At 37.2% G+C, this 16769-nt stretch overlaps 2 protein-coding genes across 4 annotated transcripts; one reads left to right on the top strand and one right to left on the bottom strand.

Moving 5' to 3' along the window:
* Positions 1 to 498: 498 nt before the first annotated feature.
* On the bottom strand, positions 499 to 9407 carry LOC109002271 (PHD finger-like domain-containing protein 5A). 3 transcript variants are annotated; one of them, XM_035685103.1, is made up of 4 exons: positions 9309 to 9407; positions 9042 to 9150; positions 2978 to 3119; positions 499 to 1107 (listed from the first exon to the last, which is right to left on the bottom strand). In XM_035685103.1, the coding sequence occupies exon 4, from the start codon at positions 1049 to 1051 to the stop codon at positions 719 to 721; it is 333 nt and encodes a 110-aa protein (XP_035540996.1). In that variant the 5' UTR covers positions 1052 to 1107; positions 2978 to 3119; positions 9042 to 9150; positions 9309 to 9407; the 3' UTR covers positions 499 to 718. The 3 variants fall into 3 exon arrangements, with proteins under 3 accessions (XP_035540996.1, XP_018835495.1, XP_018835487.1); XM_018979950.2 differs by having other exon boundaries at positions 2978 to 3063; XM_018979942.2 differs by lacking the exon at positions 2978 to 3119.
* Positions 9408 to 10653: 1246 nt separating this feature from the next.
* On the top strand, positions 10654 to 12548 carry LOC109002286 (gibberellin 2-beta-dioxygenase 6). Its single transcript, XM_018979963.2, has 4 exons — positions 10654 to 10798; positions 10924 to 11385; positions 11718 to 12042; positions 12187 to 12548. The coding sequence occupies exons 2-4, from the start codon at positions 10934 to 10936 to the stop codon at positions 12415 to 12417; spliced, it is 1008 nt and encodes a 335-aa protein (XP_018835508.1). The 5' UTR covers positions 10654 to 10798; positions 10924 to 10933; the 3' UTR covers positions 12418 to 12548.
* Positions 12549 to 16769: the final 4221 nt, after the last annotated feature.

The raw sequence follows: 16769 nt of genomic DNA, 5'->3' as shown, positions 1-16769 counted from the left end.
GTTTTTATATTAGAAGTGAAATAAATAGAATTTAAGATGCTAGGATAAAATCAAAATGTCAGGACGGTAAAACATAAATAAGAACTGAACTTGTACAATTTTTATGTTTTTACACGCTTATAAAAGCAAAATTTCCCTTATTTTATTATGTCCGATCTCACTTTCATTTGGCTTCTAATCGTGTAACATTATCTATGATGTCTCATTTAGTTTTTGTTAGCAATCTGGTCAAAATGATTTGTCTTTATAGTAACAATCCAATGAGCTAATGATCTTTGCTCTTTGCTCCACAATTAAGGAAATCTCTTATAAAATCTGATTTTAAATGCAAACAGTGTAAGCAACATGATGTCATACATCAACTTACAAATCTAATTTTTCTAAAACAAAATGAATAAATATCAGTTTGATACACATTTAAAAGTTTTCCTTTAAGAGCCCCATCTCCAAGCTACAAATCATGCAAGAATTTAATATTGAATCCGTTTTCCGTTTCAAATCATATCTAATAGCACTTCGTTGATATTTTAGTGCATAAAAGCTGTTTAAAAAAGCAGCATATATATGTTTATGCCATGCTCATCATTCAGAGGTTCTCCTCGTAAAAGGAAATCATCCGGTGGTTCCAACATATCAAGAGTCGTCATCTCAAACAGAGCAACCAAAAAAGAAAAGGCAGTTCAAAAGCACCAAATATTTTTCTATCCACTGCTCATCATCATCTTTTCTTAAAACCATACTTCTTGCGTTCATAAAATAGGTCAGTTTTTGCACTACCTAAATTAACAATTTTCGGACATCCATCTCTATCTTTCTCCTGCTGCGTACACTCCTTGCAATAGTAGGCATCAGAAATCCCCACTCCTCCACAAATAACACAGCGACCCTGAAAGGACCCATAGTTGCATTCATCACAAACCCGCACAAGCGTGCAAGGGCGCACATAGGAGTCACAGATTACACACTTCCCATCACATTTCTCACAAAGTCTTCCAATGGCAATTCCTGGCTGCTTCCGGCACATAATCAGATCTGGATGATGCTTGGCCATGCTTTCTGAAACCAGCTAGTTCCTTAATGAGAAGTTTTAAAGAACACGCAAAATCCCTGCATGGCATTTTTTTTATCAGAGATTTTATCATCCAGAAGACAGAAAAGCTCATCCACAAACAAAAAAGAATATTAACAGCATCTCAGTTTCTAATTTCTATACTGGAATGAGTAAAGAATATTGTCCTACAGAGAACAAATCACAATGCCTGGCATATTAACATGATGTGTGCACGCACATCAAGCAAAATCAACCGCTTGGTTTAGACAGCTGACTATCATCTGATGACATAAAAAGAAAACTTCCAACTTTCCCCATAATCATCCAATCACCAACATTTTGTCAAACAAAAGTTTAGATAGGGAACAACTAGATGTCACAAAAGTCTCCAGCTGAAATTCACGAGGATTAAAATGGCAATGGTCCTACAAACTCAGGCGCCCTTCTCCAAGCAATTTGCCACGTTTCTTCAAGTAAAATGGATTTTTCTTTTAATTTCAACACTACCTCCTCCATGCGTTGGACGCATACAACTAGACAAGAAATCAAAATTTGCGTATAATATGTGAGCATTAAAAATCCAGATAAATGTCACACAATCAAATATATTTCCACGTTCTTCAGAATTCTAAAACAGTTCAGCAGTCAACGAATATGGGTAGGGTCCGGATAGACTATATTTATTTACTGACAAATGAATGAGAGGGGAAAATAAGAGAAAAAATCATTGCAGTGCCTGAGATAAAAACAATTTCAAACATGTCCAGGATGAGGAATTCAACAATGAGTTTAGAAGTATGCTTCTGTTCAAGTTTTGAGCCAAATTCAAGAATGGCCAAAACATTGCTCCTCACAATATGAACTTAACTGATCAATCAAGTTTTTCCCATCCCTGGTCAAATAAAGTGTCAGCTTATCATCACACTACAACAGCTACTACTTAATTCTAGCACCATGGTCCAAGAGACAATACATACGATACAAAACCCATGTGTGAAATGGAGGAAGAAACTATTCTTTTCTTTTCTTTTTCTTATCAGATCCATATAACATACAAATTGCGCCAAGCTCAAACTGAAATTATACACCAACTAAATTTAGGGTCATTAATGGCAAACCAGAATGATCTTAGGTCCTAAACTTCCAAGCAAGGTATAAACTAAATGGACCTACCTAAAATTTGATCAAACAACAGTAAGTCCAGTTTATTGTTTGTTACTATGCCCAATATATAGATAATCATTGTAAAAAATAAACTGAAATATACCATTGTAACAATACATCAATGACATGCAGATTATTTCCTTTCAAATTGTGTTACAAAATGGTCCTCCAAACCTAACTTGTTCTAAGAAAAAGTAATTGCACCACTACATCCCACAAAAGCTCCAATCAACCCTCAAGTTTCCTTAACAGCTTCTTCCCCTACTCTTTTTCTTAGCAACACTTAACAAGCTCAACCCAGTTGCTTATATTTTGTCCCAAAATAACCCACCCAACTATCTTTTAACCCAAACATTCTCAATAGCACTTCATCAAACATTTATTTCCTATAATATAGTTATTAGTTTAGGAACAATGCATGACCTATCAAGAACCAAGATGCAATCAAGTACAGTCCGATTTAAAAAAAAATGATAATAATTACATGGCACTTAAATCAAACTTTGATGAGAATATTTCGTAAACATGCATTAACAAAATGCACTTAAAATATAACAAAAACCATGTATGTGTCTGCTTGGCGTGCACAGCGCTATAGCAGGCAATACGTACTCAAACAATGCATCTTGGCATTTTTTCTAAATTTGATATTCTTTGACTAGCTTCTCTGTATCCAATTTCAATGCAAAATTTCTAGTTTTATGGTCTTAAAACCCCCAATATTTTAGGTATGTGCACTAACTCCGCCACAGGATTGCCTACCTCCGAATTAATTGGAGGTTGAATCTGAAATCCAACTTCACCTCCAAAAGTCTCTAAATATCCACTTCACTCCACTCTCGCTCCAACTTCACAAAGACCAAGCAGAAGTAGGGTTGGTGTGTCAGATTTGGGCCCTTAAGGCCTTCCAAACAAATTTAACATGCACAAAAAGCCAAAATGCAAACTACATGTTAGACATAAGATCCGTTTATGTAACATTCACGCCAAGATGCACAAAGTAATTCAAATGAAATAAATCTTGTAGACACGATCCAGCCTTCCAACAGGCGAATTTTCAAGAAAGGAAAAAAAAATAAGAATAATAATATGCCATATATGAACGCTGGATTTTGTAGATCTGCATTCCAACTCCTGGATATTAAGCTAGATCAATTAAATACAGAAACTAGTAAAGTTCTAGAATAATTGTAGAGAACTGTAGACACTTTCTCTGCAGTTATGTAACGGTTTTGATTCTCTTTATTGTTGTATAAATATCCCATGAATAGTAAATGAAAGTAAGGAACATTATTCCTAATATTCTCTCTCTCTGTTATGGTATCAGAGAAGCACAACTAGTTGTCTCTCTCTGATCCTCTATGATCCATGGAAGTCACCAACCCCACCCCTTCCCCATCTCTGCCCACTGCCACCTCCATAATCTCCTTCTTCTCCCATATCGTGACTACCAAGCTCACGACTGACAATTACCCACTCTGGAAGGTGCAAATCAGCACCTACCTCAGAGTCCAGGACCTCTTCTACCTTCTTGATGGCTCACGCCTAGTTCCTTTTGAATTCTTACCAAATCAACCCACCACAACCAACCCATAATACACGGTTTGGAAACGTACCGATCAGTTGGTTCTTAGCATCCTCGTTTCCTCCATCTCGGACTCCATTGTCAGTGATGTTCTCTCATCAAACACCTCTCTGGAGCTTTGGAATTCTCTTGCTGCAATGTACTCTTCACAATCGCAAGCCAAGGAGTTTCACATCCGTTTTCAACTTACTCATCTCTCACCCCCAGAATATCACTGAATATTTTGGCAAGGTACGTGCTCTCCCTAATACACTAGCAGCCACAGGCAATCCTCTTCCTAACAAGGAGTTTGTTTCCTATTTGCTTGCTGGTCTCAATGCTTCCTATGAATCATTTGTGACATCTTTTACCACTCGGATTGATCCTCTCTCATCTCATGAGTTATACCAAATGCTCTTAGTTCATGAAAGCAGGGTAGCTCATTTGCTTACTAAGAACAACAACTCATCTTCTGAACCCTCTGTTAATTTTTCCTCTGCTAATGGTGGTCGTTCCTTCCAAGGACAAGGTCCAAACCGTGGTGGCAGACAAGGCAGAAATGGCCGTGGTAGGACTGGCAACAATTCTGGTGGTGGACGCTCTTACAGTCCTTCACAACAATCTTACAGTCCTGCCAGCCCCACCTGTCAGGTATGCAACAAGCAAGGGCATGTTGCACTACAATGCAGATACCGTTTTGATCACTCTTATCAGCTCGAGGCTCCCCCATCTTTCTAAGCGAATTTTACTTCTCCGAGCACCTTCTCTGATGAATCATGTTATCCAGATTCTGCTACAACGCATCACATTACAAATGATACCAGTAATCTCAACCTTACGTTGGAACGGTACTCAGGCAGTGACCAGATTCGTGTCGGAGATGGCACAACTCTGCCGATTCAGCACTTTGGTAACTCTTCCTTTTCCTCTAATTCTTCCTCTTTTCTTCTTCAAAAGCTTCTCCATGTTCCGTCGATTACGAAGAACCTTGTTTCTGTTTGTAAATTATGTGCTGACAACCAATGCGTCTTTGAATTTCATGACACCTTCTTCTCTTTAAAGGACAAGCTGAGCGGGAAGATCCTCCTTACTGGTCCCAGCCATAATGGTCTTTACATTTTTCCTCCAGCATTGTCCTTTTTGTCTCCTAGTTCTTCTCCTTCCGTTCAAGTTGGTGAACAAACCTCCATGGCAAACTGGCATCATCGATTAGGCCATCCGTCTCTCAAAATTGTCTCCCAGATATTGCACTCCAACCATTTGAAGTTCCTTCCCAACGAGTCTACTTTTTTTTGTTCTGCTTGCCCACTCGCTAAGCACCACCAGTTGCCCTTTTGGCCCAGTCAGGCCCAATATACACGGCCTCTTCAATTAATTGTTGCTGACTTATGGGGTCCGGCCCCTAATGTTTCCAGAACTGGTTTTAAATATTATTTGTCTTTTATTGATGTTTTCACATGTTTTACTTGGATATTTCTCATTAAGCTTAAATCTGATGTTCTCAATATCTTTACCAATTTCTTGCCATATATTGAAAGATTGTTCCAATCCAAACTTACAACATTGCAAATTGATGGTGGAGGGGAATTTAAGCCCCTAACTCCATTATGTCAAAAATTGGGAATCACTCATCGTCTTTCTTGTCCACACACGCACACCAACAAAACGGGCTCATTGAGCGCAAACATAGCCACATCGTTGAAACCAGGCTCGCCCTTTTGGCCCATGCCTCTCTTCCTATGACCTTTTGGGCCAAAGCTTTTGAAACTACTGTATACCTCATTAATTTGTTGCCAAGCCCAACTTTAAATAACAAATCTCCTTATTTTCTGGTCCACAATCGTAACCCTGACTATAATTTCTTGAACATATTTGGGTGTGAGTGTTGGCCAAATTTAAGGCCCTACAACAATCATAAAATGGACTTTCGTTCTATCTCCTGTGTCTTTCTAGTCTATTGCCCAACCCATAAAGGGTGTCGTTGTTTGGACCTTAATTCTCAACGGCTATACATTTCTTGTGATGTGCTTTTTGCCAAATCTTCCTTCCCATTTCGCAAACCTCACACTCAGCCCACTCCACTCCAAAGCCCATTAACCAAACACGCTGCTCATCTTCCTCTTCTAACTCCCTCTATCCTTGGTCCAGGCCCACTACCTTCTTCCCTTCCACTCTCTCCAACTCGATCCTCTGCAGATTCCTCTTCTCCATTACCTAACCCTAATCTTTCATCTCCTCATCTCGCGGTTCCTTTGCCTTCTATTTAGGGGTGGCAATATGTGACACGACCCGTTAACCCAATACGAACACGACACGATAAAAGCGGGTTAGGGTTTAACCTTAACGGGTTCGGGTCAAAACGGGTTGACCCGTTATGACACGATTGCTTAACGGGTCACTAACGGGTCAACCCGTTATAACCCATTATGACCTGTTAAGAAAATTAAATTTACCTTTATACCCTTAGACCTAAAGGGCAAGGAGGACGCTCCACTTCCTTCTTCAAGTTCTAAATTTGTTTAGATCTGTATTTTAAATTTTTTATTATATTTTTTTTTTTTTTTGATAAGTAAAAAATATTTGGGATTGTAACATTAATATATTAACATTGTCTGTTTTGTTTATTATATTTGGGATGTAATTTTAATAATGAATATTATTACAAATTGTGTGGATCATATTTGTTTGGATTATAATTTTAGACTTGTAGTTAGTTTTTTTATTTTTTATAGATATTATTTATATTTAAATATTTATATAAAAGCAATTAAGTCAAACGGGTTGAAACGAAACGGGTCGTGTCGTGTCGTATCGTGTTTGTTCAACCCATTAACGTAAACGGGTTGAAACGAAACGGGTCGTGTCGTGTCATATCGTGTCAATTTATTTATTATTCATTAACGGGTCGTGCCGTGTCAACCCGTTATCTTATCGTGTCGTGTTCGGGTTTGGAATTTTGACACGAAATCCTTAACGGGTCGTGTTCATGTTGACCCGTTAAGTATAATGTACATGCCTTGACACGACACGAACACGACCCGTTAACACGATTTGACACCCCTACTTCTATTCCCACGATTCCCTCATCATCTCTTATACCTCCTCGATCACCCATCATCACCTACTCACACACTCAATCTTCTTGACCCCGTTTACCCACCGACGAAACTGTACTGCATCCTTCACGAAAATGTTTCATTGCCCAAGTCACTGTTCCCGACTCTCCTTCAAGCTACTATGTAGCTTCCAAATGGCCTGAATGGAAACATGCTATGTTGCAAGAATTTGATGCCTTGAAACACAACTCCACATGGAGTTGGGTTCCTCCCGATCCCTCGGCCAATGTTCTTGGCTGCTGATGGGTCTACAAGACAAAACTTCGAGCTGATGGATCCATTGACAGACGCAAGGCCTGTCTGGTAGTCAAGGGCTACCACCAGCAACTTGGAATCGACTATGAGGATACCTTCAGTCCAGTAGTGAAGATGCCCACCATCTGTTTGATTATTGCTCTTGTTGTTTCTCATGGGTGGAATTTGCGGCAAGTAGATATTCAGAATGCATTTCTACACGGGTCACTCACTGATACCGTGTACATGCAGCAGCCACAGGGTTTCATTGATCCAGTTCATCCCACTTACGTCTGCAAATTGCAAAAAGCAATCTACGGGCTCAAGCAGGCACCCAGGGCGTGGTTCGCTCGACTTAGTTCGTGACTCATTGGCTATGGCTTCACTGCATCACAAGCTGACCCTTCCCTATTCATCCTTCATCAAGGTGATATCCACATTTATTTGCTTGTTTACGTGGATGATATTGTTATTACCTCTTCACTGCCCTCTGCCACTGATAAATTGGTTACTAATTTGGGACTTGCCTTTCCTGTTAAAGACATAGGAAAACTTTCATTTTTCCTTGGTCTTGAGGTTGATTACTTGCCTACTGGTTTAATACTCTCTCAACGGAAGTATATTAAGGACCTTTTAATTCGTAGTCAGATGCTTCATGCCAAGCCTATTTCATCACCCATGGCTGCTTCTCTTAAGCTCTCTGTTTTTTATTCACCTGATCACGATGATGTTCATCAATACCGTAGCATAGTGGGTGGGTTACAATATCTCTCTCTCACATGGCCTGATATCTCTTTCGCTGTAAATAAAGTGTGCCAGTTTTTGCACAAACCTAAACAGCCTCACTGAAGTGCAGTCAAAAGGATACTATGGTACCTTAAGCACACAATTAACTTTGGGTTGTTTTTCTCCTCTAAGTCCTCACTTCAGTTGCAAGCATGCTCAGATGCTGGTTGCCCAGATGATCGTCGTTCTACTAGTGGCTATAGTATTTTCCTTGGCAAAAACCTTGTATCCTGGAGCTCCAAAAAGTAGCGTACTGTGGCACGCTCAAGCACAGAGGCTGAATATAAAGCACTGGCTTCCTCTGCTGCCGAGGTCATAGGGGTTCAAACTTTAATTTCAGAACTCGCCATTCCTTTGTCTAAGGCCCCAATATTATGGTGTGATAATATGGGAGCCACCTTTTTGGCTGCAAATTCTGTTTATCACTCAAGAACAAAGCACATGGATGTTGATTTCCATTTCATTAGAGACCGAGTTGCTTCTAAGAGCCTTATTGTTTCCTTTCTCAGCTCTTAAGGATCAAATAGCGGATGTCTTCACCAAACCACTGGTTTCAGATAAATTCTTTCATTTTAGATCGAGTCTCACTGTGTTAGATACCCCATTGGACTCGAGGGGGCGTATTAAGCTAGATCAATTAAATTCATAAACTAGTAAAGTTCTAGAATAATTGTAGAGAACTGTAGACACTTTCTCTACTGTGATGTAATGGTTTTGATTCTCTTTATTGTTGTATAAATATCCCATGAATAGTAAATGAAAGTAAGGAACATTATTCCTAATATTCTCTCTCTCTGTTACAGGAAAACCATCTTCGAGAGTAATCTTGAAATAATCCAAGCTAAAAGCATCATAGAGTCATACTGAGCTATGACTCATACACGATGACATGAGTTAAAAACAATTCAGTGCATCTAGAAGACATGAGTTAAAAGAAATTCACCATATTAGAAAAAAAAAGTATAAGCCAGAGCCAAAAGAAGAACAAAAGAGCTACAACAACCAAAAGGGGAAAACAAGGTAAGATTGGAAAGCACAGGGATGCCAGTCGGGACCCGAAAAACATCGAGTACCATTACAAAGCAATAAGGAAAAACAAAACAAAACCCTAGATTAAAATTGAAACCTGGCTGTACGATGGGAAGGAAGGGCGAAGCTCTGCCTCTGTTTGACTTCGAAGAAAACCGAGAGGGGCAGGCAGGTGTGTGGGCGAGGGAGTGTTGCCGGATTCGAGTCTGTGACAGTGAAGCGAGAGAGAGAAAATCAGACAGAGAGCGAGAAACAAACGGGAGAGAGGGGCAGTTTACCAGAAAACATTAGGAAAAACAAAACGAACAGTCACAGTAACAAACTTAAAACAACGAAATAATACTAGAAAACGCAAGAACCATACCCACAGCTAAACCGCGCCGAGGGGCGAAGGGCGATGCTCTGCTCCTTTGGTGTAATGTTGAAGAGGCTGCGCAGTCGATGGGGAAGTGGAAATGTTGAAAACGACCGAACCATCACTATTTGGGCCGGGCTTTTTTTTAGGACAGACCTAATAATTTTATCTATTGCTTTAATTATATGGTCTAACTACTCTTGGAATGAGGCCCACATGGCCCAACCCATTTCTATAATAGTTGATTTCTGTTGCCATAGCCCCATCCAACGTTAGATGAATGTAAGAACGTTCTCATTTTTATTCCGTTTCATTAAAGTAGAAAGTTAATTAAAAAAAAAAAAAAGAGTATGTCTCCTAATGAAAAAGAGTGTCAATAAGAAATGTTTTAATGTTAATGAGTTTTAATACAATCGTTTTAACCTTTAGTAATGATACACGCACCCGTCATTTTTATAATCTTTTATATAACTATATTTTAAAATGAAGGTATTTATATAAAATAATATTATTCTTATAAATTAGTTTATTAAAATGTCTCTCATTTAAAATATAGTTGTATAAATAATTAAAAAGGACATTGTGTGTTTGTCATTTTCTAACAATGTCACTATAGTCATGTTCGGTACCTTTCTATGTACCAATAAAAAGGTGTTTGACAAAAAAAAAAAACTGTTTTTGTCAAGTGAAAATTCTTGAAATGGTTTCAAACTTGAAAGGGGGAATGGATCAATGTTACTCAGATGGATAATTACAGTAAAAGAAAATAAGAAAATAAGTTCAACTTTATAAAAATCTTTCATTCATGGTTAGTGAACCAATTAGGCTACACGGGATAGATATTTGTAACCACATATTTTTATTAAGAAAATGATATTTGGCTCTTTGAGTTTATCCCTTAAAATTACGGTTCGAGTATTTATTTTTTAATTTTTTTAATGATTCAGATTATTAATGAAGTGATGTATTTTTTTTATTTTTAAAAAATATTTGAAAAAAAAATACAACCAATAATAAATTTAAGAGGACAAACTCATAGGTTGAGCAGCACCCTTTTTGATGTCCTCAATCTATTGTCTCTTCTATTGTCCTTGGCTTCGCAAGTAGTATTCGAGTCGAATCACAAATTCCATCAGAATCGACAAAAGACTATATATTTTAACATATAACTGATTTCGATGTGTTTTTGTTGGCTTTTGATCCATTCTTAAGTAACTCGACCCAATCTAGTCCGTTTCATGAAGTCTAATCAAATTTCATCAAATTTACTATAAACTAATAAACCTATTGACTAATCTATAAAGTAAGAAACTTTAGGCTGCCCTTTCAATATACGGCTATTCATATTCTTCACGCAACTACATCGGCAAGACCATCAAATTTAGCAAACTGATCAGAACCAGCTTTAGGAACTGTTCAAAGACTTTGTTCTTGAAGTTGCAGAGAGCCGTGTGTTGGATCTGTAAGCCAAGACAGGGCAGGACGGAGGGTCCCCGGAGGCATGTGTCGCGATATGGGCCAAAGTGGACCCTGTCCTACAATAAACTAAGCTTTCCAGAACTTTTTCTTTTTGTATGTTTCTTCTTTGAATTTTAGCATTACCGTATTCTGGGTTGAAGTGCAGGATTGAAAACATGTCTGAATCTGAAGTGAACTTTGATTCCTACCCTCCGGTCTTTCGCCAGTTGAGGCAGCATACCCAGAACTTTGACACGGTTGGTGCTATAAACCAGGTCCCAGATTCAGACCCTATACCTGTCATAGATCTCCAATGCTTAGACCTTGAACAGCTTGGGGAGGTTTGCAGAGATTGGGGTCTTTTTCGTTTGGTCAATCATGGGGTTCCTCCAACCCTTCTGAGCCAACTTCAAGACCATGCCAAGAAGCTTTTTTCTCTTCCCTTTGAAACCAAGCAGGCCATATTTAGCAGCCCTTTGTCATACTTTTGGGGCACCCCTGTCCTCACTCCTTCTGGTGCAGCCCTACAGATAGGTCCCCAGAATGTCAATTGGGTTGAAGGGCTCAATGCTCCTCTTCTTCAACTCTCGCAAATGCAAGCTGAAGATCCTGTACTTGCATCTTTCAGGTACACGTTTCATTTGCTAGTTCTTTTTTTCTTCCTTTTGCTTTGTAGACTGTTGGAAGCACATGTTAAAATCTTGAGATATTATGATAAATAAAATACGGCAGAGACGAAGGAAAAAAGATCATTCATACTATATCAAGTACTGATGATGAAAGAATGATAAATAATATTTTTTTTTAAAGGAAAATATCTCTAAAATCGATCGTTTTTAATCGGATAATTTAAACTCGTTTCATATTTGATATTAGTCAAAAGACTCAAAACTCTTATTTTTAGGGACACATTTATATAATATACCAATATATAGTTTGTTCTATATCATGTTTCACAAGAGTGCTACTAGAAGAATATGGAAAGCACCTGTCGAGACTTGCTACAACCATATTCGAAGCTATGGTGATGAAACTCAATCTAAATTCAGAAGAATCCAAGTCCAATATTCTATCAGAATCCACAGGATTCGTTCGTGTTTATCGCTACCCACAATGCTTTGTGGCTAACTCTGCCTGGGGCATGGACGTGCACACAGACAGCTCGGTTCTGTCCATATTGAACCAACACGAAGTGGGTGGCCTCGAAGTCCTCAAGGACAAGGAATGGATCCAAGTTAGACCTATTTCCAACACACTCATTGTCAATCTTGGAGATATGATGCAGGTCCCTACAAAAGACCTTCCCTCGTATATATATTTGCGATGCATTAAATGCTTGAGACATAAAACAAAATATGGTAATCTATTCGTTCATGAATTGATCTTTTCTGGGCTTTTTCGTTGATGAAAAGCTCTTTGAATATTGCAGGCAATAAGCAATGACGAGTACAAGAGTGTGGAGCACAGAGTGAAGGCAAGCAAACATAAAGAGAGGATCTCAATCTGCTACTTTGCGTTCCCAGGTGAAGGCACTGTGATTCGAAGCTCGAAGTACAGACCATTTACATACAGGGACTTCCGAGCACAAGTGCAAGAAGACGTTAAGAGCGTTGGGTTTAAGGTTGGGCTTGAAAGATTCAAGCTTACTGAGACCTCTTGAGCATGATGGGCTTCAACGATGTATTGAGAAAAATTATATTTTCAAACCGTTCTTTTTGCTTTGATGATGTAATAGAGTTTAATTTGTAAGAATATTTAATTTTATATTTTTTTATACATCAAAATTTTCTATTTACGAATGTTATATATATATATATATATGTTAGAATTTTATTTAGAGTGACCATATGCCATAATTTGTTAAGAAGTTTAATTCAATTAAACTTGGGTATTAAGAGTTTTATTTATAATAAACAACTAATAATGGATAATTCATATTCCTTTATGGGAGGAATAGTTCCAAGTCCAACTCTGATAGAGGGTCCTTAGCCTAGCCTATAAATAAAGAGCATGTGTACACCATTGGTATGGCAATAAAAATGCATAGGCCAGAAGATTCTCTTCCTATTCATGTTTAACATATTTTTCTTAAAATGAGATTTATTTTATGCCCTTGTTTATTCTTGAATCACCATGGCAAGAGGTACATGCTATTTTATTTCCACTGCTAGCTATTCCCTATTTAGTATTTTATTCTTTCATGTGGTTTCAGAGCCACCTTCATGCCAGTTGTTTCAGATTTTTGAGACATTTGTTTTTTTTTTCGTTTGAGTATGAAAATTCAATATCATTGTGTTTTCTTTGTGAGATCACATTTGGTTTGATATGAGAAGTTTTATGGTCTTTCTTGTGATTTATGTAGCCTCTGGATCTCTGGAAAATCATAGACATCTTGGTTTGGTTTTTTACTTTATAGCCCACATTCTTACATGTTCAATTTTGATTCTTTGTGATTCTTGATTTTGTATTTAAACATGTTCATAAATAAGACTATATAGTCCATGCTTACACGATTTTATTCCATTATTTATGCTTTAAGAGTCTAGGGTTTGATGTTTTATTCATAAGGTTTTAAGGCCGAATGATTTTTTCAAAATCTGTCACACGTTGTTGATACCTACTTCAAATAAGCATTAAATTGTGATATATGTTCTAATTATGAATAAACGCCTCAATAATCACTAAATTTGGAGCTCTAGAGCTCAAGTTATGTCCAAAAAACCCGTTTTGAGACCCGCAGACCCGACCCAAACCAGTTCCAGACCCGGTGAGGTAGGGGATGACCTCTTGCCAAGGCGTGTGAGATTCACGCGCCCATATAATGCATGATTACTGCCCCTCCTCTTTACTTGACAGGTGCTGATTATTTTAAAAAAAAAAAAAAAAAAAGGATACATGCGAATCTGCAATAAGGTCTAGGTTTTATAGAAGGATGGGTCTGCTTATTATTTTGGTTTCTTGACCTTATTAGGCCTTTGGTCTTTTAACACTTTTACCCATTAAAATGCACCCATGTTAGGCCAGCCTTTCGAGCTGGGCTATGTGCTTAGGTAGGTGCAGGTTGATCCACCCAGAATGATTTTTTACTAGCTCTATCTTTAGGAATAAAATATTAATTTTTAAATTATTATTTTAATGACTCGGCCCAAAGGGAGGTTATTATTTTGTAGTTTAATTAGAATAAGATAGATGGTTTAGTGTTGGTGGTAGATTTTCCTAGGCCCAAAGGTATGGAGAATTTATTTATTAGCATTGAATTGTTCTAGTCTTATTATTTAGATATGTAGTAAATTTATGTGTGATGCAACTTCTATTTATAGTTGGTTAAAATTTACTATTGGTTAAATTGACATTGTTTGATTTAAATAAAATAAAATTCATAGAATTAAAGTGTTTCTTGATTATTACAACATTAACATTTCTCACTTCACTTTTTAATGATATTACTCGTATTTCGATGCTAAATGGTGACAATTTCTCTGACTGGAAAGAAAATATTCTTCTGAGATTGGGGTGCTTAGAGTTTGATATAGCACTCTGTGTGGACGAACCACCTACCCTCACGAAATCAAGTACGCCAACATAGATTTCTAAACATGAATGGTGGGAGCGATCTAAAATCTTACATTTGTTGTTCATGAAATCTCATATCAACAAGAACATTAGAGGTTCTATCCCTAAAATTGATAAGGCTGAAGCATTCCTGAAGGTTGTTGAGAAACAATTCATTCGTTCCAATAAGGCTTTAGCTAGCACCTTAATGAAGAAACTATCAAGTAAGACTTTTGATAATACTAAAAGTGTGCGTAAGCACATTATGCAGATGAGGGACATGGCAGCTCAACTTGAGTCCCTAAAGATGGAGATCTCTGAATCATTCTTCGTACATTTCATTCTGAATTCTCTCGTTTCAGAGTATGGTCCTTTCAAAATCTCTTACAATGCACATAAGGATAAATGGTTAGTTAATGAATTATTGACCATGTGTGTTCAAGAAGATGAGAGATTGAAAAATGAGAGGCCTGAAAGTGTTCATATGGCCACTCATACCAATGGAAAAACCAAGAAAGGCAAGGATGCCAAACTGCATAAGCACAATGTGTCATTCAAGAAAATGGTTACCATAATGATTCTTGTTTCTTCTCCGAAAAGAAAGGGCATATGAAGAATGATTGCCAAAAGTATAAGAGTTGGCTCGAAAAGAAAAGTTATCTCCTATCTCTAGTGTGTCATGAATCATTTTTTGTAGAAGCTCTCTGAAACACATGATAGATTAATTCTGGTTCTACAATCCATATAGTTAATACCATACAGGGATTTCTCAAAACAAAGAAGACGAAACCAAGTACACAATATGTTTATTCAAAAAACAAGATGCGCTCACAAGTAGAGGCTGTTGGGATCTTTAGATTATTTTTAAAGACTAGTTTTGTTTTAGACCTTAAAAATGTATTTTTTATTCCTAATTTTTCTAGAAATTTGGTCTTAGTTACAAAGTTAATTGAGATTTAATTTGAGTTCAGATTTGTTAATCTTACTTTCAGCATTTTTAAGGATAATGTTTACATTGGTAGTGGAATAAGAGTTTATGATTTATTTAAATTTGAGTTAGATCCCAATTTTAAGAATAATTATTTATCCTTGCATATTGATGTTGGTATTAAGCGGAGCATCATAAATGAGAACTCATCCATGTTATGGCATAGGAGATTGAGACAAATCTTCATAGAGAGAATTAAAAGGTTGGTGAATGATGAAATCTTACAAAATCTTGATTTTATTGATTTTAGGACTTGTGTGGACTGCATAAAGGAAAATCAAACTAACAATACCACTAAAGGTACCACAAGGAGTTCAAGTATTTTGAAAATCATACACACTGATATATATATATATATATATATATATATATGGACCTTTTCCTATTCCCTGCCTAAATGGTCAGAGATATTTTATCTCTTTCATTAATGACCATATAAGGTATATGTATCTCTACCTTCTAAATGAAAAGGTTGAGGCATTAGTTGTTTTCAAACCTATAAAACTGAAGTAGAGAAATAAAAGGAAAAGAAAATCAAGATTGTAAGATTTGATATGGGAGTATTATGGTAGGTACATAGAAAATGGATAAATGATGGGTCCATTTGCGAAATTCCTCGAAGAAGAGGGTATTATTGCTCAATACATAATGCCCGACACATCGCAACAAAACAGTGTATTTGAAAGGAGGAATCGCACGCTTATGGACATGGTAAGAAACATGATTAATAATTCCAAACTGTCATTATTCTTGCGGAGTGAAGCCTTAAAACTGCTGTGTATATCTTGAACAGAGTTCCTTCCAAGGCTATCTCTAAAACACCTTTTGAGTTATGGGCTGGACGAAAATCAAATTTGAATCATTTACACGTATGGAGTTGTCCTATTGAAGTGAGGATTTATAATACTCACATAAAGAAATTGGACACAAGACCAATAAGTAGTTTTATCATTGGCTATCTAGTAAACTCCAAAGGATTCATGTTTTATTGTCCTTCAAATAGACTAAAATTGTTGAGAGCATAAATGCCAAATTCCTTAAGGATGCTGAACCTAGTGGGAGTGCTTGTCCTTGTAAGCTACAATTTCAGGAAGCACAAGAGCATACTAAAACTCCTTCATATGGAGGACGTATGATTATGCTAAGAGAAGATCAAATTGATTGCTTTGAGCAACAATCATTTCCAGAACAGTCTACTCATGAAGAACAGATTCAAGCAGAACCTACCCCTAGTTTACAAACTAGAAAGGAGATAGTATTAAGGAAATCCTCAAGAGTAAGGATACCAAAAATTTCTAATGACTATATGGTTTACCTCCAAGAATCTGTCTTTGATGTTGGACCTAAGGAAGATCCAAACTCGTTTTCAGAGACCATGAGTGGAGATAATTCCACATCTTGGTATGATGCCATGAAAGATGAGATGGAATTCATGGCTAAAAATTAAGTCTGGGATCTCGTTGACTTACCTA

Source organism: Juglans regia, chromosome 14 (assembly GCF_001411555.2).
Source record: "Juglans regia cultivar Chandler chromosome 14, Walnut 2.0, whole genome shotgun sequence".
Taxonomy (NCBI): domain Eukaryota; kingdom Viridiplantae; phylum Streptophyta; class Magnoliopsida; order Fagales; family Juglandaceae; genus Juglans; species Juglans regia.
Note: the sequence above shows the minus strand (reverse complement) of the source record. Positions and strands in the feature narration are given on the sequence as shown.

Excerpts from the sequence above, each read along its gene's own strand:
- LOC109002271 (XM_035685103.1), bottom strand. The coding sequence starts at position 1,051 with ATGGCCAAGCATCATCCAGATCTGATTATGTGCCGGAAGCAGCCAGGA.
- LOC109002286 (XM_018979963.2), top strand. The coding sequence starts at position 10,934 with ATGTCTGAATCTGAAGTGAACTTTGATTCCTACCCTCCGGTCTTTCGC. Across the intron at positions 11,386-11,717 it reads CCTGTACTTGCATCTTTCAG|AGTGCTACTAGAAGAATATG; the intron begins GTACACGTTTCA and ends ATGTTTCACAAG. Across the intron at positions 12,043-12,186 it reads ATCTTGGAGATATGATGCAG|GCAATAAGCAATGACGAGTA; the intron begins GTCCCTACAAAA and ends TGAATATTGCAG.